General features: G+C 39.0%; 1 protein-coding gene across 4 annotated transcripts in view; it reads left to right on the top strand.

The window, feature by feature from the left end:
- The window catches only part of CSRNP3 (cysteine and serine rich nuclear protein 3), a 93,443-nt gene that overhangs the window by 54,545 nt on the left and 14,865 nt on the right, over positions 1–24,033 (top strand). For all 4 annotated transcript variants that reach the window (XM_071747469.1, XM_071747470.1, XM_071747471.1 and 1 more), the window contains one exon: positions 16,417–16,587. In XM_071747469.1, coding sequence (XP_071603570.1) covers positions 16,417–16,587 — 171 coding nt within the window. The remainder of the gene's footprint in view (positions 1–16,416; positions 16,588–24,033) is intronic.

The raw sequence follows: 24,033 nt of genomic DNA, 5'->3' as shown, positions 1-24,033 counted from the left end.
GCAGCTTTTGGTGAATGATACGCTAAGCATTTGCATATTATTCTTTCACTGTTGTTTCAAAGAGAGGTGAATTTTGATTCTCCTGAAGAAGTCATGTCTGCTAAAGGAGGACTAACAGAAATTATTGTCTCATTTGGAGCTCTTCCTGCTATGGAGTGACAAGGGAGGCTTGGGATCTGGCTACTGTGAAACTGTTCAGTGGTCTTTATCTCCTTACATGTTGGCAAAAAGGCAATTCCTCAATAGCATGTTTGAACAAAAATTCAATGAAATGGCTCTGACAAAGACTTCCTTCTTTTTAGTAAACCTGTAAGAAAGAAGTGTGGGATAAAATACAATTTAGCTGCCAAAAAAAGTCAAGTTAAAACTAGGAAATCCCAAATTCCATTATGGAGGATTGAAGATTCCCTCCTGCCCTCTCTTCTCCCCTCCCAACCTTGAAGAGCTGATTAACTGAGGCTGCCTTTCGTACAGCATGAAAACTGCTCTCTGCTATTGTCTCCTGCACAAGCAGCACTTTCCTGCTAACTGGTTTAACTGTGTCGTGTCCTTGAACGTGTTTTTTTCTAACATCCTTTCAGGATTTGAGAAGTGTTTCACAGTGCTTAAAAAAAACACCCAGAAAAAAAAAAGTGATCATAGTACTCTTTTCCTGATCAGTTTTTATTTTTCTGTCAAACCTTTGTTTTTTCTTTTTTACTCCTAGTACTACTGCAGGAAAAATGCCTGCCTTTTGTTTATGTCTTCCTACACTAGCATCTCGTGACATCATCAGTGATATCGCTGGGGGAAAAATTATGCATAGCTGTAGCTAAACCAGCTGTTCGTTAGCAACCCATCCAGTCTGCTTTCCTTTCTTCTCAGGAATGTAAACACAGAAGTATTTCCTGCTTAAGAGATGTAGAAGGTTCTCAGCTACAAACCATCTGCTTGGTCCATTTCTTTAGGTACATAAAAATGGTGGCACTTGGAAATGCATTCGTTCTTGGTAATGGGATTTTATATTAAACAAATTAGATGTGACATTAGAAGGTTTTTGTCACTGGGCTTAGTTGTGGATAATTCTGAATCCTTTACTACCATATTCTGTCATTCTTTGTGATTATAGGCTGCATATCAACTGGTAGAAAACCTTAGTAATATTCAGTGAGTAAGATGCTCATAATAATAAAGAAGGGAGTTTTGTCATTGATTTGCATGACTACACAGTAAAGTGCATGAATCTGTTTCTCAGGCTTGTCCCCTTATTCCATACAAATCAGTGGCAAACCTTCCACTGACTTCTATGGGAGCACAATAATGCCAACAATGAGCAACAAGCTGTCATTTACTCTAACATGGAATATCTTAAATAGAGTAAGTAGGTATTTCATTTGTGGAAAGTTAATGAGAAAATAGTTTCAGTTTTCTGTCTTGTATTTTCGGAATGCTATGAATTATTCCAGAGACAATTGACTATTTCATATAGGATAGCTACATCTTTGCAGTGTTAGTATTGTGGTTAATTGCATGTTCAATACCAGTTTTCAGGGTGGAGGAGAGATGTTTGTTTAGCACCACTGGCTACATGCTCAAAGTTTTAAATCAGAATATTCTGGGAATTCACTATGCAGCAGGAATGAAGCCATCTCTAAATATTCCAAAATGGATCCTTGATACTGATAATGTATCAGTGTAAAAAAAAAATATTTACTTTTTTGTGTGCTTTTGTAATTTTTAGATTTAGATACTAAATTATCCCCATATAAAATGCTTACATAAGTTTTTTTTTTTCAATATAGAATGTTATTTAAATTTTAGAGGGGTTTTTTTGCTTAAAATCCCAACAAAACCCAAACTAACCCACTGCCCCACCAAAATAAAAAAATTAACCCAAAACCAGCAAAAGCCCCCCAAACCAACCAAACAAAAAACTGCAACAAAAGACAACAACCCTAAATCTGGAGTACCACCAGCTAATAGCAAAAAGAGATTACATGTCATTGCATTATATAGTTTGCCATTTGTATTTTAGACTAATCCTTGTTTAGCTGGCCAGTTTTGCTCACCTTAGCCTCAGTGAAACTAGAAAAACTAATTGTATGACTGGAGATTACAGGATAATGCTCTTGACTGGTGAGACAAATATAAATCAAGGGGTTGCTATTTATGAACAGTATTTCATTCAGAAGCTCGTCCCCTATGTAAAGGATAAACACTGGCAGATTAAGTGTTGGCAAAATATACCTCTTCAGAATATTAATTTCAGTGTGCAATGTGTGTGGAACGATGCAGACAATGCATGGGTTTTGCCACTCCCCACAAGATAAAAAAAAAAAAATTACTTTAACAACTCCTGCATTTCGACTTGAATCTGTGCTACAGTGGGAGTAATAATATTAATAAAAAGTTGAGGGGTTTTCCATAATGACTGCTGTCTTAATGAGCTAAAGGAGGTTTAGAATTTGTTATTCCTTCCTCGTAGTAGACCTCAGCTGATAAAAATATCTGTAGCTGGTGAAATCAGTGGCATGCCTGGCTTTCTCAGACAAAACTCCCATGTGATCACCCAGGCAGCTTCAGTGAGCCTGAAGCTGCTCAGCAAGCAGTAGGTAATGAGTCTTTGTGCAGAGCGAAGCTCTTGTGGCTGAACAATAAAGCATATGGTACTAGCAATAAAACACAGTGCTGGGAAATTTAAGAAGATTCTGCTGGAACTAGGAAGAAAGTGAATATGTCAAATGTTATAAAATTATGAGAAATCTGGTTTGGTTCCCAATTAATAAAAACAGTGCATGGATTGGAAAAACAACAATTTGAACAGGTCAGTTGTTTTATAGATTCTTCACACACTTCAGTATTTTATATGAATGGGTTTTTTGCTATTTCCTTATTGTTATTAAAGCCAAGGGGTTTTTTTGCATTTTGTAAAGTGGGATTGGAAGGATGTACATCAATGTGATATCAAGCTAAATAAATTGTTTAAGTTCTGTAATCAGATCCATTTTAAAAATGTTTTTATTATTACTCCTATGCAATTCAAACTTCAATTGTGCATTAAAATCTGGATAGCAAGTAAAATTAAATTTATGCTTCATGGATCATTTACCAATATCATAAAATATTTAGTAACAACAATCTATTATTCTGCTATGTGTTCGAGACTAATTCTTTCCAAGTAGGAAATTTGCACTATCAGTATTCTGTAAAATATAATATAGCAGTGGAGCATATATCAGTGCATTTAAATTTGTGGGGGGTTTTTTCTTCACATTTTTTTTGGATAATTTTGAAAGTGGTGTTCTTGTGTTATTTTTAATTCAACTGTATACATGCAGGAATGATATCATCCTCTGCATTTACTTCACTCAAATATGAATGCAAAATAGTTATTTGTTGAGCAAGTATTAATTCATCATACTAGTTCTTAGTTAATTACACATCATATTTTATCTTTTGAAAACCACCCCTGAAGATTTTAGTGGCTGGTGCTTTTCTTACGGAGGGTAGATGTTTAATTTATCCGTCACATCACATAAAAATTAACAGTGTAAAAGTTGTTATCCATAAATCTTTATATAGTAGTGTTTTTCTTTCGTCTCCATCACTCAGAAATCAGAACTGTTCATTTTCAGAGGACATGTCAGCAGCAGGGAGGCAAAGCCTGTGAAAAGTGATGGGGAAAAAGAAACGAAAAATAAAATGTAGAAAACAGGATGTAATTTTCATGTGAATTTACGGTTTCATGTGAGAAATGTTCTGGGGTTTTATGTTTGTTTGTTTGTTGTTTTTTCTTGTTGCTTTGCTTTATTTATGAGTTACGGCTCTGACCAGTTGAAGAGCACTCGTGTTGTCGCTGTGTTCACAGGGGTGATAAATCCCCGTGCAGCCCCAGGCGCGGGGGCAGCGTTTGGGGAGGCAGGGGGGGCCGGCACTGGGGTGTCTGGGCTGGCGTGATGCTCGCACCGTGTCCGTGCGGGATGCTGATGCACGTGGGTGAGCGGAACAAGCTGTGTATGAATTAGAGCCCGGCTTCCCCCCGCACTCCCAGCCCGCTCCCCTTTAATTAAAAACAGGAGAAAAAGGAAGAGGAAGCCCAGGCTGCAGTGCCGGGGCGGGGGTGTGTCCGTGGAAGCGGCGGCGGCAGGCTGGCTCTCCCCCGTTGCGGGGCGCGGGTAGAAGCGGTGCTGCCGCCGGGCTCCGGTGGGTCCCCAGGCCCCGCCGCCATGCGAGGTGCAGGGGCGGGGGGCGCGGCGGCCCCAGCGGGCTGTGCCCGGCATGCCTTGCCGCGAGGGGCGGAGCTATGTAAATAAGGGGGCGTGGTCGCGGGCGTGGCTGACGGCGCCTCCCGGCACGGTGGGGGTCGAGGGGAGCGCGGGGCTGGAGCGGTGCCCGGCGGGGCTGGGACGGGGCAGGGGTGCGGGACGGCGCCCCTCGGAACTGCGCTTCCTTGCCGCTCTCTGCGGGGCAGCCGTGCGGCCCCGAGCCGGGACGGAGTCTGCGCGGAACCGCAGCGGCCCTTGTAGTGTCTGCGTGCGGCTCCTCTTGGGCAGGGGCTGTTTACCCCACGCTCCTTCGGACTGGGAAATCCGTGTGTCTCTGAGAGCAAAATATTCCGGTTATAAATATTACTAAAGCCCTGGTGAAGGTGCCTTAAAATCGTCGTATTATTACATTTCTTCTGTAGAAAATAGTTCTGTATGAAAAAACAGATGTAGTTCGGAACCTTTCTGAAAACAGACTTGTTCAGTCTTTAGACAATGGATTTGAAACCATGCGTTAAAGCATTTGCTTCATCTCACTTGTGTGCAGCTGGCAATCTGCTAAACTGAGAACACTGGTGAAACTGTAGTAACACCTGCAGTATGTACCATCAGCTTGGGTGAGATGCACGGCATGCGTCATGCTACACTAATTTAAATGGAGAAAATAAAGCAGCATAAATTCATGCGGTTATGTAATTTTCATATTTCTCTAAAACGAGTGCAGCAGATTTTAAGTTTGGATTTATGAGGTAGTTAGGTACTTATATGTAGTTAGGTTCTTACAGTAAGTGTGTGTATAGATAAAACTAACACTGTGCACTAAAATAACAATAGGAATATCCTTATGGAATAGCATTCCCGCTTGTAATGGAGTCACAACTTTGCAGTGTGCATCTTTTCCATATATGTACTCAACAAACAAAAACACAAACGTTTTTCCTGTGCATCGGGCACTTCATGTTTAAAAGCACTCCCAGTATAAAATTATTAAAGATCTTGGAAGAAAAAAGTCCAATGAATTCCTGAAGCAAACAGGTGTTCTGTGTTGCTTCCAAGTTATGGTAGATCTGAAACATTCCTTTTCCATATGTAAACACAGTTGAAACTGTGTTTCATATAAATGTTTTGGGCTGCAACTTGAATGCTGGATGTTGAGCACCTCTAAGCATCATAAAATAAAACCAAATCTTTCTGCATGCATAAACCATTTTCGAGACAGTCATAATTCTGATTTGCTTTATTACTTAATGTTAGTGTATATTCTAATAGTCTCAATTTACTTGTAGGTCAGAGAATCCCAAATCTGGTGTGTAAAGTTTTGGTTTGAATATGCAAAATGTTTATTGTGTAACTTAAATATTTGGTCTCATTTATTTATTGGAAGGAAGAGTTTCCTTTTGTTGAGAAACACATTAATTTGGACAGGTGCAATAGCTGAATAATAAAGTTTAAGTTAAGTATCAAGTGGAGACATATAAGTCATGGTTTAGGTTACATAATTGCAAATGTCTGGAAGTTCATTTTGAAGCTTAAATATTTTCCCCAAAGTAGCAACAGATAATTCTGCCATTTGAAACTCCTGCTTGTTCTTGAAAGATACTTCTAAAAACTGAACCTTGAAATGTAGTTTTTTCGCCCCAGACAAGCAGATGGACAATCACACTGAAGCAAGGCAGGTGTAATCTTTTGCAAGATCAGTAAAGCTGTCTGAAAAATTTACATGTGATCTGTCAGTATGTATCTTTGTCCTTGCTGTGTAGCAGTTATGATGCTGAGAAAAGCTGGATTATAAACATGCCATTCTCAGTTCAAATATCACCAAACACCATCACATCTTGAAAATGTTGATGCCATTTGAAGTCTTACCAGTGAGTTCTGATAACTGTTGATAGTTGCTCTTTTGTAGGTTTTGTTGATCCTGAAAAAGGGATAAAATGTAGATAAAAGATAGAACTCATCTGCAAATGCATACAAGGCAAAAATATTTACTAGGTTAAAGCAGCTCTGGGATAAATAGAAGCGTGGCTCTAATTTCTCCATATCTTCACAAATATGGATTCAGTATTCTAGTGAAACCTTTGATAAATGGGAATTGTGACTAATTGCTACGAAAAAAAAAAATCTGGGAAATGGTGGGCTTTTTCCTCTTTCAAATTTATGTATAATTCTCTCCAACAACTCCTCTTCTTGTAATTTTACCCCCTAGCCTTCAAAAAAAATTTGCATTTCTAGGATCTCTGCTTCAGTTCTCCATCACTTCATATCTTTTTTTTTCCACAACGAAACAAGCAGAATGGAAAAAGGAACACAAATGTGTATCATCATAAAAAAATTGGTGGAAAACCCACTTAATACCTAAGTTGTCGAGAAGCAAAATTGGGCATTTTTAAAAAAAGGAGAAGCTGCTTGAGCTTTTCAGGTCTTTGTATGTTTAAATGCAAATATATAAGCAGGGATACTTCTTAAAACTTAGCATTTATTGGATCGCTTGCATTTAGGTTTTCTGATGAAAAGATAGATGACTTTTGGTTACTGCTTTATAAATAATTTTATGAAATATTTAACTTAATCATATCCTGATTCAGTTTGGGGTTGGTTAGTGTCCTGCTCTTTCATAAGTAACAGGGATTTACATATTTATTTTATATTCTAGCAAAGTAGGAAATGTGGGCTCTATGGTATAGAGCCTGACCCTCATCAGTTTTTCTGATATAGGCAGGAACTAGAACACCATTTACTGATTACAGCATCACCATTCGGTGTAGTCCTCAGAGTCAGATGTGGAATTGCGATCAAGTGACACAAATGATACGTAAAGCTTCAGAGTAAATAAGTGGTAATTGCAGCCTTCCTTCGAGGATAGCGGGAGGAGTTTGGGGTCGTTACGTTTATTTGTTTCGCACCGGTAAATCATTTCTGTGCCTGCCTATAGTCATGCTTCTCGTCTGTGCTGAGCTCTACGCTGCTGCAGTTGTTGTGCTGTCCGTGCCACAGCTGCTGCTCCAGGGCTGGCCTGGGGACCTGTAGCACCCTGCGACAGAAATGCTGCCTGCTGGCAGCAGCAGGAGAGCTGCGGGGATGTCTCTGCACCGCAGGACCGTACGAGCTGTGGGAAAAAGGCTGACAGACCAGCACCGGGGCTTACGTTTCCCTGCTGAGGGCGGCAGCTGGGGGGTAAGGGGGCTGCTTTTTCAAACCCACCTCTGGGCTGCCAGTGAGTGAGGCCAGGGCTCCTCCAGTGCCCATGGGCGCTTCTCACCTGAGGAGCAGCTGGCTGGTGCTTCTGGGGGGATGAAACAGGCTGGCACTGCGGGGATTTCAGGAAGAGATCGGGTGGTTTTGAATATCAGGGATCTGGATTTGATAATGAACTTCTCAGCAGTTTAAAATGTTTTTTATTATAATTGAACAAAGCCTCCTTTAAATGTAGCGTGAATACGTAAAAAAAGTAAGCTGGATTGCAGGTGGTTTCAGTTGTACTTCCTAAGCAGTAGCTAATCTAGTAAATGCCATTTATGCGGAGGTGAAAGGGTAAACAAAAAAATGTTGAAAGCCACAAAATGTATTCATTGTTTTAGGGTAACAGTTGATAGCACTGCTTACTTCCAGCGTGAACTCTGACACGTGATCAAGCTATTCTCAAGCAAATTTTTTTGTCTTCAAGTGTTTTATTATGCGGGAGGGAAACCCCATGGCTCGGGGGTACTGGGGCTGCTTGCGGAGCTGCCATTGTCTTGCTCTCTTATAGCACTGGAGTCTTTATTGAACCATTCACTTTCAGAGTAGCTCAAGGTTTAACTCCGCAGATTTCAGTGAAGTTGCTCAGTTGTTTACCATGATGCCCTCCTCTTCCACTGTTATTTAACAAACATCTTTCAACAATAAATGGAAAAGCAAAAATTGCAGACTATTAACCCTCTCATCCCAGCTCCCCTGTATAAGACAGAATTATCAGAGATTTGATAAAGTGAAGTATCATAACATATATAAAATTAGAAATACCTCAGGTTGAAAGTGAAAGCTACATAACTTTGCTGTTGGGCTTTTCACTAGGGCTTAGAGCAGATAATGAATTTTGTCCTGGCAGAGTCCTCTGGCTGAGATGTCATTGAGTGGTTGTAAGGTGCTTACAAGTCAGGCAGTGCTATGGGAATGGGCTAGCTGCTTAGTTTCTATTCATCAAAATAGATAAATGACAAGAGTGTCTTGGGAACTGGATGGGTAAATAATCATTTTTAATTGTGCAGCTCTTCTGTCTGGCTTCTGAAAGAGTTTTCAGGTCTAAAGTGAACTGAAAGGGATTTTTAAGCATGTTTGTTATGATGCCACATCACTACAGCCATAAACTCCAAATTTTCTTTAGTATTGTAAAAAAGGAGAGAAGGGTCAACACCGAATTTTAACACAATCAGAATCTGATTTTAGGTGAGTCTTGTGGCCTGCAGCTCTACACATTTGTGTGCCTTTGTGTTGAGCATACAGAGGTGCACACACACAAGTGAGCAAGGTACTATGTGTATTTTTTGCTGTCCAAAGGTATGAAGTTACTATTGCAAATACTGTCTGTAATTAAAAATCCTAGCTTTTTTGGTTTTGTTTTTTAGATTGTCATTTACTGAAATTACTGAGAAAATTCCTGGCTCACAGAGTAATGTTTCAGTTTATTGAGTTAGCATGTTTTTTGTTTCCATAAAAATCAAACATCTTATTCTGTGACGCTGTGATCACTAAATTTGGGAAATTAAAATCTTAGTATAGGTGATCTTTTTGACTGATTTCTTACAGAAATTAGGTTTATGCCCTTATCTTTTCTCTATGCCTATTGTATTGCCCAATATGTCTATCATAGTTTTTTAATTTATTTTGTTTTAACCTGTTACCTCATTTCAGCTGAGACATAGAATATCTTCTTCAAGTATTGTGCAAATTTTTGTAAACTTGATTAAATTATACTTATATTTTCTAGCTGATAACTGAGTAGCTTATTTTTTACCTTATGTTGTTCTTAGAAGAGAAAGTGCATTGTCAATCCTCTGCATATGGCAGAGGGATCATATCAGTGGCAGGAGAAATCTTATCAGTTGTTGAATTGAATAAAGTCACTATTTTCTGCATTCAGGAATTTACTGTGCATGTTATGGAGGGTTTTTTGGTGAATTTACCCAATCACATTTATTGTTGTAATAATAGTGCTAAAGATCTTTTTTTAATTATTAATATTTTCAATAAACATACTGTTTTTTTCTGGTTGAATAGATACACCATGTATGATGAAAAGTCAAAAAGCAAATAATAGAAACAAATACTACATTTTTTATTTTTAAGTGTTGTTTTTTGTGGTCCTGAATGCCTGCTTAGAATTGTCTTGGGTGTGCATTAAACTTGCAGATTGTGACACCATATGTTGGTTGTGCATTGTCCTTGATTTAGATAGAAACCCTGAATTATTATAACCATAAAGCTATTTTTGAAGATAGTAGTTTCAAAGCATCACAGCCTTCCAGTAGATATTAATAATTTATATTTTCCAGTATGAAGAGTTTTATTGACTCTGTTCTCCAGGGACAAAGATGCACTTAAACATCTTTTTACTAATTTTGGCTTCAATTGAGGCCAAGTCTTGAATGAAGTGATGATTTTACTCTCATGCTATGCAGGTATATTAATTTCATTGGTGGCAATTGAATGTTGGCTCCTGCTGACAAAAATTGTATTTGTTTATAAGGACCTGTTTCATACACTCCTTCTCTAATATTTCTGCTAAATAAAATAGTAGGTTTTCTGGTATTTTTTTAAGCTGCTGTTTAGCTTCTACCATTTTCTTTCAGCTTCCCAGTAGGAAAAGGAGCCACAGAGTAACCTCTTCAGGAAGTGTTTTGGGCTGCCAGAGATCTGTCACAGATTTGTTACTTATAGCTGGGCCAAATAGTTATTTTTAGTCTTAAAATTGCATACAGCCCTGTGTGGGTATTAGAGAATTGAGTTAATGATATTCTTTATAATTTTAACACTTATTACAAAGATAAAACAAGGTGCTAGGGGAGATTTTTGTGGTTTTGTCATTAAAAAAAAAAAAAAAAAAAAAAAAAAAAAAGGAAAAAAAGCCCATCACCCCAAAATCTTTTGATTGGTTGCTTGTAAGTTATCAGATGCAAAGAACTAAGCTTATACCATGAGTTTTAAATTTCTTGTTATTGAAATTGAAACAATGTGATTTGCCCACTGTAGTATCCAGGGGCTCCACACCCATTTCTCTGTTCTGCCTCACTGAGAACCTGGAAGCTCGCGGAGCTCCTAGATCTGTGTCAGTGATTGTATAGGCAGAGGAGAAGGTATTGCTGCAGCTGTGCCTTTTCTTGGGTGGATGTGACAAGACAAAGGCACCGGATTGGACAAAATTATCTTCCAAGCTGGAATTTGAATGCTGAATTAAGGAAAGAAAAGTTGAAACAGTCTCCATTAGGGAACATGCTGAGCATGTCTATTGTATCCTGCTGCAGCAATACTGAAACGCAAATGGCTGCTGGCTGTGCACAGGCAGTCCTCAGGATTTGATGCATGACAAGTTAAGCCCATTTTTCATGCTATGCGATGAATTCTAACAATATTCTTCAATATTCTTTAAAGGCATATTAAAAATCTACATTCAACATGTATACAAAATTAAATTTTACCAGTGTGTGACAAAAGAAAACCTATGTTCAAAGAACAAGATTTGCAGAGCTAAGCAATGAATAATTGTCAAATAGCATAATTTTTGCAATCATACGACGCTTTACTATATTTATTCTGTATTTATTCTGATATCCAGAGCAATGTATTTTTGCACTTCAGAGATGGCTGTTGAAACTAAGAATGCATTTCACAAGGATGTGCAAATGGTGTGACTGTATTAGGACAGCATTCTGCTTCACAAATTAGTTCTGCTGAGAAGCTGGGTGTATTAGTGCAACTGATCTGTTTCTGATGGTTGTGCTGGTTTGTTCAAAGTGAGCTGATGCAAGTACTTAGCTATATGTTCAGATATGTAGCATAGATGAATAACTGCTGCATGATAACAGTTTCAAGGACAATGTTACTATTTTTTTATATTTGATTTGTTTAATTTCTCATTTATATCTGTCTAACAGTGATCACAACAGCACATGCATTTTCTGTTTCTCTTGAACATTGCAGGAAACTTGAAACTCACTCATTTTGGGTCAGAGTCCAACTTCTTTAGGGAAGGTTTTTTTAATAACCTTTTACTTAAGCTTCCAGTCCCTTATCTTTTTTTGTCTCTCCAAATTTACTTCCTCCATTGTGCTGTTGTTCAGTCCTTGTTGTTGTTCTCAAACACTGGCTGAATTTTCATGTGTCCAGGCACATCTTTGACATTTGAGAGGTGTTTCCACTAAAAATTTCAAGTCTTTTCCTCAAGGTTCTTGGGAGTGAGAGTGCTTCTCAGCTGCTGTAGTAGCAAGATTTTTTTAAAAACCTGTTATTATTATCTTTTCACTTTTAAAATATTTTTGCTAATTTTAAACGTATATGATGGTATGTATGAAACTTGCAAAGGAGATGAGATAAAATGGGCAAAAAGTGAGAGAAGAGCAAGCTCTTCATGCTCCCTTTCCCAGAAGAACATATTTAGAGGTCAGAATAGCCAGCATAATTGATTCCAGCCAGAGGCAGTCTGAACTTAGATCTTTACCCTTGGCTTGACTTTTAGCTTACATTTGTTTAGCTGTTTAAATTGTAGTAGCCATGTATTTTGGCCATCCCTTTAGCAGTCTCATCTTACACTTCACTTCCTCCACATTTGAAGTCATGATGACTGGAAACATTTTTCAAAGAAAGCTTGTAGGCTACAACTAAATAATGTGTCACTCTAATTTGAAATGGTAATGCTTTCTCAGTTAAAGCAAGCACTGTATAGCACAAGGTACATTTCCTCATAGGGAAGTTCTGACTAAACATTTAAATTGCAATCTTTTCATTAGCTGTGATATACAAACTTAATGTTTTAAAGATGTAATTGAGGGTATTAAGAGAGCAGAGTACTGTCCAGAGTGGCCAGAAGATAAAGAAAGGAATCCAGTTGCCTTTTACAGAAGGGGAAGAGGGACCAATATTCAGAAAAAGAATTTTGAAAACAGGCCTAGTTATCATTCCCCCAGAAATCCTATTATTTAATGCATCTGCTTTGGTTTTTTAAAAAATTCCTTTTAAAGTGTTTTAGAATTGCTCAGAATCCTGTTGTGTTTGAAGACAAGGCAAAGTGACAGTGCCAGCAGATCTGGTTTAGTGATGCAGTGTAACATACTGGAGGGAGGAGCGTGTATTCCCTAACAGTGTTGAGAAGGCTGTAAAATATCCTGTCTTCCAACAACTCCCTTTGAAGAGAGAGCTAGGTGGGTTTTTTTTAATCTAGGGTAGGCTGTGGTCATTGAGGACCACAGGTCTTTTACTTCTGAGTAAGGTGTCAGGATTAGTCCCAAAGTCATGTCCTTTTAATGAAATAAGAAGCAAGGCAATTAGAGGTTAGATGCTTGAGAATTAACTGTTTACCCTTCAGCAGGGAACCACAGCTCAGCTGTCTGCTGTTGAAGATCCTTGTGCTCCACACAGTCCAGTGCCCCGTCTTGAAAGCAGGGGCATGAACATTCCCTTTCAAGACCAGAGCATGCGTCACTCTTCTTAAAACATATGTCTGGTAAAGGTCTGCTGTTGAATGGGTTTCCTGTAATTCTCACAGTAGTTTAACAGCTAAGAAACTCACCAGAAAGCTGGAGAGTTGAATCTATTGTTCAGTAATTGCTGCCCCTAAGCTATAGCTTTAGGGACGTGCACCCTTGTCTTTAGGTAGAGACTGTATAGAAAACAATGCCAAGATTCATAGTCCAAAGAGAGGATGGGCAGGTAGCATGCCAAGTGCTCATGGGTTTGGATGTAGCCCAGCCTTTCCTTCCCTTTTCCTTCTTAGAGTTCTTTATTTTCCTTTTATTCTTAGACACCTTGCTTGGAAGAACACCAAGTTTCAGGCTCCCAGGGAGACCTGGACATGAAATTATTCAGGCATTTCAAATCCCTGTAACTTCTGGGTACATGCAGAAGAGGCCTTTATGCTAGGGGAACTACAAAGTGAGAAAGTGGTACACTGAAAAAGCTCATATTCCTTTGAAAAAGGGAGTTTGACAGGTGGAGAGAGTCTTCTAGGGAAGGAGATTTGATTTGAGGACCAGTTGAAAACAAGGTCGTTGGAGTAATTTAAAAGTTACTGGCTTCTCAATTGAAACCAGCTGTTTCTCAGTCAATGGACAGTAATCAGCCATTTGTGTGCCCCTGAGCCCTTGCAGGGGCAGACTGAGCAGGTGTAACTGCATTGTGAGGCAAAGCTTACCTGTGAAGATTGCACATCTCTGCCCCTGCTTTTGTTTTCTGGCCAGAGGGAATCTGGCACCAGTTCCCAGAGCAGACTCAAGAAAGCTGTGTCAGGGCCCAGTGCTCCCTGTTTGTTACTCTGCAGAGATGGATACCCTCTGGTGGGAATCCATCTCTTGTTCTGGGAATCATTAATTCAGAGTCGAAAAGAACCTCTTTGAGTAGTAACTTGGTGTACACATGCTTTCAGCCCTGCACAGGTTTTTTTACTCACTTTCTCTATGCTGTGGTTCCATTTGTATCTCCATCACCATTCTCTGCCTGCAAACCCCCCATGTATAAAGGCATTTCTTAATTCCATACAGGATAAGCAGATGCACTGCACCTCCCTCAGAATATAATTTCTTTTGACATTTGACACAGAACAACAGCAACAAAACCTCAGTGACTTCAGCTATTTCCACTCTGTGGGGAGTACCTGTACGTGGGGGGTTCTATCTAGTACAGCATGGTGCCAGGCACTGGCATGTTTCTGCTGCTCTTTACTATCCAAAATATCACAAATTATAAAACTGCTGTGCTTTTTGAAGGGTCTGTGGTTATAGTTGCAGAAGTGTTTTGTTGTGAAGTTTTTTCCCCCAGTAAACTAATATGAAACTCTTAGCCTCAGGAGAGCAAGTCAGCTGAATTTTTAAGAGGCTGTGCACTGTCTTATAGCAACGTTTCAGCCTTATGCTTAGGGGAAATTGACTGCAAGGATGATGAAGCAAAGCCATAGAGCCGTGTATCTGCAGTGGTTGTGGCTGGATTTCTCATCCCATTGCTTTCCAATGAAGCATTAAATACTGACTACTGCTGGAGACAGAATATTAAACTTGGTGCAATCATGTATGTGTTTCTCAGAGTTTTTGCTTCATAAGAGGTGAATGAATGCCTGCATTAGAAAATTTCTGTTCTAGTCCTTGTAATTAAATAATATCTTGAAAAAGTGATATATCAATAATTTCTACTTTTGATTTACAAAGGCAATTTTAAACCTTTTTTTTTCTTTTTTTTTTTTTTTTCTCTTTTTTTTTTTGAGCTTGGTTTCATATACCCACTTGTGTCCTGCTCTGGCTTCATACTGGGCCCAAACTTCACACTGTTGCTTTGTTTTTTTCCAGGAAAAAAAACTGGTGTAGGGGCTTGAAAGGAGCTATAGGATGCATAGGAGACACTGAAACGCCTTAGTACTATAGCAAATGTGAGAAAAGATATCAGAGGACCCACTGAAGTTCTGTGCTTACAGGGTCAGAACATAGCTACATCACTGAGCTACCTCTGTATAAATTAAAAGATAAAAAAGATGCAGGACTGCATTCTCTGGCTTCTGCTGCCAAGTGTCAGGGTGTGGTTCTTGTTCACAGTGGCTGTGCTGTCAGCTCTCTGCCAAAACCTGGGTGCCCTCATCCAGCCTGCCTGCTGGGAATGCTTCTGGCACCTGCTTCATCCTCTGCTATCCAGGAGAGTGTGAGGTGTCCTGGGCCAAAACTGAAATGTGATAATTGTTAAACAGTATGGCCAGTTCTGGAATTTCTTCCTTGAACCTGTGTTACTTAGTAGTAGTCCTTTAGTCTATAATATATTAGCTTCTGGACAGAATTTTTTTTTTTTTTAAACACAAAACCAGAGAAATGTTGATTGGGAGGGGCCTCCTGAAGTCCACCTTCCTGAAAAGAGCAGGATGCAGCCGGCTCAGAATTATTGAGTCCTAAACATAGCTGCAAGGATTTAAGAAGTTCTGTTTCAGTAAGGAATGCCATTTGTTTTTGTTTTCCTTGCTTTCAGTGAGATTTGGGAGAACCCTGTGGGAAGTCCATTGTGCTAGATTTCCTACTCAGCAAATCCAGCATGTCCAGTCCTAGACAAACTTTTTGCCTTGAGTAAAGTATCAGCACTGCTTGTCTCTGCAGTGCTGCAGGTGGCATGGTGGCAGCTGCGTGTCCTCTGAGCAAGCTCCACTCTCCTTGATCTCTGTTCAGTTAGGGATATGCTTTATCCTTAATTACATGCAATTTGTTTTATATTTCTACCTCTGCTGCTAAATTTCTGCTTGCATACTTTGCTTTATAATCCTCAACTCAACACCAGGAGTGTATTTGGCAACTCATTTCTTAATGTGGGAAGGAGGTAGTTTTGGAGGCAATTGGTGTTTCTGACTAGAGTGGGGCATTTCTGAATTCCAGGCATTTATTGAGCACTAAATTTGTATATGGGCTTTGTGACTTCATTGTCCTCTACTTGTCCATAATACTGGAATTACCAGGCATGTTCTTACAGAACACTGATTAGATAACATGCATTTGGTAATGGGAACTGTAGTGTTCAGAATTATTTCTTCTTACTAATTTCATCCCTCTTTGTGAACATTTCGTCCTCCCATGGCAGCCAAGGGTGGAACCAAGTGTGGGTGTTTGAAAAGAAACTTCAGTTTTTTCCTTGTTTGAAATTTCACAACGTAGCCTAGAAATGAAGGGTTCTATGGATTTCAAAATGGGAAAAATACTCCCTGAACAATCTGTTATACATTATTCTAGGCAGCCATTTCCACACGTGAAGTCAGAGTATGACTTCTGGTGTTTGGTTTTTTTTTGTTTTCTATGGCTTCACTGTCTCCTAATTAATTATATCTAATCTCATACTAAACAGTTATTCAAAACCAGAAGTGGAAATTTATTGGTACTTCCAATTAAAAATTACTTTAGAGAAGATGACTGCATTTTCTGCAGTTGGATGTTGCAGTGTCTCATTGTCTCTGTTCCTGTTACAGGTGCATGTGACAGCATTGCAGCGATGAGTGGAATTTTAAAGAGGAAGTTTGAAGAAGTTGATGGCTCCTCACCTTGTTCCTCTGTGCGGGAATCAGATGATGACATTTCTAGCAGTGAAAGTGCTGACAGTGGTGATAGTGTCAATCCATCCACTTCTAATCATTTTACTCGTGAGTACTGAAGTTGTGTATCTAAAGAGTTCTTCCTGTTCCTCAAAATCAAATGAATTTCACAGTTGATTATTTGAGATTCAACAGGTGGTAAAATGGACTTTCTGTGGTGTTCAGTTTGTGACTTGCTCAAAATGACTTAGCAAACTTGCACCTGTTTGCCCTTTTGTTAAGTATGTAGAACTATTTCTCAATGTAAAAAATTGAAGTCACTTGGAAGCCCCTACCTGTTTGCTATTTGAATTATATAGTTGCTGTAGTTAATGCTGGGAGTTGTGTTTCAAGTATTTCAAGCAGGTAGAGCAAGTATTTCAAGCACTGCAGAAAAAGTGCTTTAGGTAAGTTTTATTTTCCTTTGGTAAATTTAGTGCAGCTGTCAGCAGTATTGTGTTGGTGAGAGTTCTCCAAAGAAAGTAATAAGCTTTCCATTATTTGGAATTGAAGAAAATTATGTATGGGACATGGTATTGGAATAGTTCATATTCTTCATGTAGGGGAGGGTGTCTCTACTAGGCAGTCATTTTTTGTGCCCACAAGAATTTGGTTTGAAGTTAGCAAAGCTATCTGTGTAGCATAAATACCTAGCAAGAATGAATGTACAGTTTATATTTATGTTTATGAAATCAGTTTTAGGTGGTTATACTGTTTTATAATTAACTGCATGTTTTAAATAGCAGGGGGTTGCCTCTTTAAACTCTGTTTCATATAGATCTGCCCCCGGGGAGTCAGTGGCTATAAAGCTGTTTCCTTAAGACTGTGGACCAAGGAGATGGTGAGGCTCCTCCTCACTCCATACAATGCACAGTGTGGTTCTTGTGACTCTTGTGCCTAGAAATGACGTTTGTAGCATGTGGATGGATGCTCTTAAAACTGATGCATCTGCCAAGTGCTGCTTTGCAGTTTGAGCTAGAGGTTGAACATTGAGGGTCTGAGTTCTCTTTGCTCTATTAGGGAACACTCCTGTGCTTAGGGTTACATATGCACAACTTTTCAAATTGCACATTTACATGTGACAGTCTTGATGTGGTATATTAATTTAAGATGCAGTGCTACTAGGGGACAAAGGATTAAGTGACCAAGTAAACCTCTTTCATTTAGAAATATCTTGGTGAAAATATTATCTGCATGCTAATCCTTTAACTTCTACAACCGTTTAAAGACTTAGATGATTATTCACCATAGACTGAAAGCAGTCCTTTTCCATTAAACAATCACTGACACCCACAAAAAAGACAGCAATTTTATTGTAAATACAGAGATAATACAAAGATGGATTGTAATTCAGGGGAGAAACTTGGAAGTTGTAATACATGCATATAACAATAAGCTTTGAATAATGTAGGTTTTGAACAAAATTTGTAAGGGAAACTATAGTCTTTCAGTGTTATGATTAATGATTCATATTACTGAGATGTTTGTGGCCACAGAAATAAATGTTTACCCATGCGCTATTCATGGGAATTGTCCATATTCATATATCATGAATACAGGTGTCTTATGGAGCTACCAAATAATGCACACTTGAGAACTACACGCAGACATGTTGTACAACAGCAAAACTATTAATAGAGTATATTGAAAGGCATTTTGTTCATTCTTTAAACACATTCATTTCCCAGAATAAAAGACAAGAGCTTTCCTGTGTTGAATATTGAATCCCAACTTCTATGGAAAGGAAGAGTTCTGTGAGACATTTCAGTGAACAGACTGAAGAGAGCCAGCACAGAGGAAAGGCTGGCCAGATTCCTTGCCTCTGTTACATGCCTGAGTACCTCCTTGGTGGAGGTTATCTTTCTAAGCCATCTCCTGACACTTTGTAGCATTTTCTTTGTTCTTTTGTGAGACGCTGTCACATCCTATGTACTGTCTTCCTTCCGGTCTGTTTTCATATATGTAAATGTTAAGTTCAGTATAAACTCTCTTTTACTGACTAGAAACATGCAGGTTGTGGGTGACTGTTAATCAACACAGAATTTAATTCTTTGAGCTTTCAAAAAAAAGCCTAGTGTGGCCCACTAAGTTTTATTTTTCTGTTCTAACTGACCTGGCAATGAGATAATTTTTTAATTGCTTGTAGCTACAACTCTTTCAGTGCTTGAGCTAGCAGGCAGTTTGTGTATAAATCTATCTAGAATAGCTGATACATCTCAGTGTTTACACAACCCTTGAAACAATATGTGCTGGGTCAGATAAACAGGAACCTTTCAGCTATGCTGCTCCATTAGCTTTAAGGTCAGTTTAACCTGCCAGCTAAATGAGGCACACAGCTGCTGTGGATCACTCCAGTGGGGCAGAACCATGGGAAGATAGCTTTGATCTCAACAGTTAATAACCCTGTAGTGCAGTGGCAGAAAATACGTGACTGACACATCCCTAAGTGCTATCTGTTGTGACTACCACACAGGGGTAAGTACAGAGTTTCTTGAACAATATATCTATTTAAATAAATCAGTGCAGCAACAAATAAGTCCCTAGCTTGTTAAAGATGTCTTTTTCTGAGTCGGGAAATGGAATTACAGTCCATAGAGTATAGGCAATTCTTACTAGGCTCATAACAAAAATTAAATGTAGTATTTTCTTGGTCAGGTATGCATGAAAATGCACCTGCACATTTTTATATCTCTTACCAAATGGTGATGGAGCGCCTTCATTATCACTGGTACAGATAATCCCTACCATCTTTCTTACTTACTTTTCTCAGTCTATTGAGTTAATTTCAGTTTGATCCAGCAGGCCATTAGTCACACTGCAGATTTACCTTAATGCATGCCAAAGCATATGATGAATCAGTCCGTGTACCTGTCCCATTTCATGGTTCCTCATCCATATCAGAAAGAGGGGCTTTCATCTTCAAGTACCAGTCCAAGCATGCATACACAGTGTTAGTCAGGACTAAAAGTATTTTTTCCCCTTCTTGTTGGAGGTAAATTGAATAGAGGGCAGAGCACACCCAATGACATTTCAGCTCCTTTAAATTGTCCTGTTGATCCAGGGCACCTTGCTGCTGTGTTTCATCAGCTCCACAGCAAGCTGTCTTTGGAATTGCCATTCAGGATGTCAGTGCAATGCCCTGACAGTTCCTACGGTTGTGTGTGCTGCGTCCCAGGCTGCAGCTCAGCTGTGTGGGATTCTTCTGGAGGTATCTGCCTGTAAATGCTTGATCTATTTTTCTAGTCAAGAAAATCATACGAGTTAAGTTGCATAATTATATGTAATTGAAATGTGTGGGAAGAACTCACCAAGTCCTGTCTTTTGGACTTGGATGCTAGTAAAAGCTCCCCATACCACATTAATCACAGTCACATCTCTTAAGAAACATATTTTGAGGAGCTGCTGCCTTGCCATTTCAACTTGACTGTAGTGTAGCTGGAACTTTGAGTGTAATGCCTTTATTGCAGAGGCAGGTGAAGTCTCCAGCACCAGCTCGTCTGACAAGGTGATAAACAGGAGGCAGAACCTCCCCACAGTCTAGTTGATATCTTCCATCTATTATCTGTGTCTCGGCATTGACATGATCACTGCCATCAGCATGATTCTCCTGCAGCCAGCTGTAATCATAGGTCCTGTCATTCTGCCAGTTTGGGTGCTGTCTTAAAAAGTGTTGAATGCCTTAGGTTCATTATGAATGTGGCTGGTCAGTAGTATTCTGAGAAAACTCTTGGGTCCCTAAATGCTCTTGCTACCTTTTGTCTTTACAATGAGCGATAATGAGGACTTTGAAAATACAAATACATTCCTATTGCACTTCTTTCCATATGCCCTTAAAAAATACTGGTTTGAATTTTCTAGATTTGCTAACATATTGAGATTCCCTCATCTTTGTGGCCACGCAGAACGTGGAAGAAGGTATCAAATATTTTGAAATTCCTAGGAAGGTGTAGCTTCTCTTAAATTATCTTTATGTAAAGGACAAAGTTTTATTTTGTGTGAGCTTGCTAGCATAAGGCATCACATGAGCTTTAAGCTTGTGTTTTTAATTGCTGGTTAATGCTAGAAATCTAAACAAGTTAAAGTGTTTATGCTGGCTTATTATGGGAGAATTCTTATGAGGTGTAGCTAAATGGAGTTGTTGTTTTTTTGGGTTTTTTTCATGTCATCTTGCAGTTATTTATATTGCCTTCAGTGAGGCTTGGAATTTTCTGGTTATTGAGGATTATTGTTGTTATTTGTTGACTCACATTATGAAACAGTTTGAGAGATTCTCAGTTTTGATTTTAAAGCCAACACAGTAAAACCCAAGAAATGCTAAGAAATCCAGTGAAATGTATTGCAATGTGTTTGCTTAAATAATCCCACAGAATGAAAGGGCAGGGTATGCCATGACAGGATTTTGCCTGCTGGCTTTCATCAGGAATAATTATTGTTGCAGAGGGAGGTTTTAAAAAGAAGGAATAGAGGGTTTAGTAGGCAAGTTCCCACTGTTTTGGGGGGGTTTTTTTTGGAAGGATTTATGTAACAAAGTCAACTTCTGTATTTTTGAAAAGTTTTCTCCTGTAAATTGATGTATTTCATATCCCATATAGAGTGACAGTTTTTGCCTTGCATGATGTTTTTGATGACTTAGATAACATAAATAATTTTTCTTGCGTTGAAGATCTTCATGACAGATGCCAAATATATTTGCAAATGTGAAGCTGTGGAGAGCTAAATGAGTTTTGTATCATATAGCTATTCATAGAAGCCACCCATAAGAAAGGACAGAGGATTGCCTGTAGTGTCTTTGGAGAGTTCAGCAAATACAATTGTTATTCATGGGTGTTCCTGCTAAAATCCCTGGTAGCAGCTTTTCACCTCACACTGTCTAAAGTTGGAGCCAAGGTCAGAAATAATGTACAAATCAGCAGCTGGCAGTTTGAGTAAATGGTAAGGCAGAGAGCAGTTAACTGTCTCCACTTCTCCCTGCAGGCTGATTATATTTGCAGAATGGATAAACTCAGCTACTATGATGAATGAGTGCAGAAAAGCACTCTAGGGATGGAGGGTGATGAGGAGGTAAACTTAAAATTTTAGCCATAAAATTATAGCTTTTAGCATGTATCCCAAGAATGTAGTAGTTTTCTGAAATTTTAGACAAAACTGACAGTGAGATAAAATGCTGAACAAGTACAAATGAAAAACCTCTCCTATTTATTGCACTTTGTGAGCTAGTACTTTTTGAAAAACCTTTTCAAATGTGACAGAAATAAATCTAGCATCAGGCAAGGATTCCCATGGAGGCCATCATGTGCAGTGAATTCAGCTTTGGCTTTATCAGAAGGATGGAGCAGTGAAGTGCTACAAGGGTTGGTGTTGCTGTTCCACAGCATTGTCCCTGTCCTGTCTCATTTCCAGTACTCAAGTTTATGCCTTTCTGAGTATGCGGTTCATTTCAACACTTCCAGGTTCAAATTTATTCCAGAAAATACCTCCCTGCCCTCAAGGACACATTTCTTTGGGAGGATATTTTGTGTGTCACAACATTTCTTCTTAATGTGATCTTCCAGTATGTGGAGGAAATGTGTTTCATCACTATGGGGTTAAATTCATAAATATTGTGTATGGAGACTCTTAGAAAAATACCTGGGGAAAGCCAGTAGGATAGAAGGAGAGGTAGGAGATGGAGATAGAAGCAGGTTTTAGAATATGACCTTTTCCTAAGTTTTTCTTTTCTATGAAGACTGTGAAGTTCTGACCATGGTGGATTAGGCTTTGCTGTTCTGTGATGTTAGGCCTGATGGGAAAGTCATAGAGTAGGTGGTGGAGACTGGTGTTAATCCTTCTTACTATAGGAGTTTATGTGGCACTGAGAGTATGTAAAAAGCAGATAAATAGGTATTGGAGTATAGGAATACAAGAGTTTGAGAGATCCTCCTCTGGTAAGGGATGGAGCTTTTATGTAAACGGCTGCTTCATACATTGTTTTTCCAGCCTTTTGAAATTTTCATGTGTCTTAAGATACTTCTGTATTGGTGACAATGAATGGCTTTGCCGTCATTGATGCAAGAGTGCTGGTAATCTGCTGGGTAGCCATATGGTTCACATTTATTTTAATGTGTCTTTGACATCAGGAGAATAGCTGAGACAGCAGAAGAAAGTGCTTATGTCTTGGAGTTCAGCCAGAACTGCGATTATTTATTTTCTGTAATCAAAGAACTACCAGTTTTCTCAGTAAAATATGTTTGAAAAGCATGATAGGTTTAAGATGTCATTCCTATCAGGATTTTGTAAAACTAAGAAGCAGGTTTTGCATTTTCTAGACAAATACCACCACAACATGGTCTTCTCCCAGGTAGGAGAGTTGGGATGCTCTTTTGGCCACTTAAAATGCAGAAAGAAACACTCTTCATTCACTGGTTTCACACTGCTGTAGCTCCACTGCCCAGAGATCAAAATGAGGATGTTCAAAGGTAAACAAAAAGTGCATCTGGATAGTGCTTTATAAGGACATGAGAGCAGTTCAGGAAAACTGTGTTTCCATCTGTCTATTTCACTACAAATGGGACTTGGATGTTTCTCATAAGGATACACTGGACTGATTTTCCCTTTTGGAAAGGAGTTTTCTTACAAATGTAGGAATTTGGATGGGCCCACGACATAAGAAATACAAGTAAATACGATAAAACCTGAACTTCGCAAATGTGGAAAGAGTTGAGTGGTTGGGCCTTTCCTTTTTCACATATTCAATAATAAATAAGTAATGGTTATTCTCAGGGGAAAGAGCAGAGCATACATCTTGAGTTGAAAATGGAAGGGGCACCGGAGGCAGCTGCAGAACTTTATACCAGCTGTTGAAGGAGGCAGAGGCTGGAGATGTTGGATGCAGATGGCACCCACCAGTGTTTTCCCCCTTTGTTTCTCTGGGCTGGAGACTTCCTAGCTTGGGTGGTTCCTGTGTGTGGGAAGTGCCAACAGACAAACAGCTCATCCCCATGTGCAGAGGTCAGTAGGAATCTCCTCTGCTTCTAGCTTTCCACTCCATGCTTTGAAAATGTGTTGGTATGGGTCAGAGAGCTGCTGATACATAACTTTGAATAACCTGTGAAAACTGAGCCACTAATAAAGTTCTTCAGTCTCCCAGTAATACATAAAGTAAAAGATAAATTTTATCTGCAATACAGAAGTACAAAAAATGGTTATAGTTTTGAGCCTGTTGGTAGGAATAAGGTGATGGCAATCATTATTTGCAGCAGGAGGAAAATACTGGCACTGGATTGTTACAAATCCGCATATTGCTCCACCTTTCTTCACCCTTGTGTAGTTGCATTTTCTTCTAGATGTGTTTAAACCTCTCTGATATATAAATTGCTTAATTCTTTTATTAAGTGTTGATGAACAAAGGTTTTCCTTATCCTCTAACTTCATGTGACTAGAATGGCTCATTTTCTTACTGTCATTGTTGAGGAATCTTTTTCGAAACCCAGAAAGTATTTCCCCGCTTGCTGTGTTTGGTGTCAGAATTCCAGCACA

This window comes from Heliangelus exortis, chromosome 6 (assembly GCF_036169615.1).
Source record: "Heliangelus exortis chromosome 6, bHelExo1.hap1, whole genome shotgun sequence".
Lineage (NCBI taxonomy): Eukaryota > Metazoa > Chordata > Aves > Apodiformes > Trochilidae > Heliangelus > Heliangelus exortis.
Note: the sequence above shows the minus strand (reverse complement) of the source record. Positions and strands in the feature narration are given on the sequence as shown.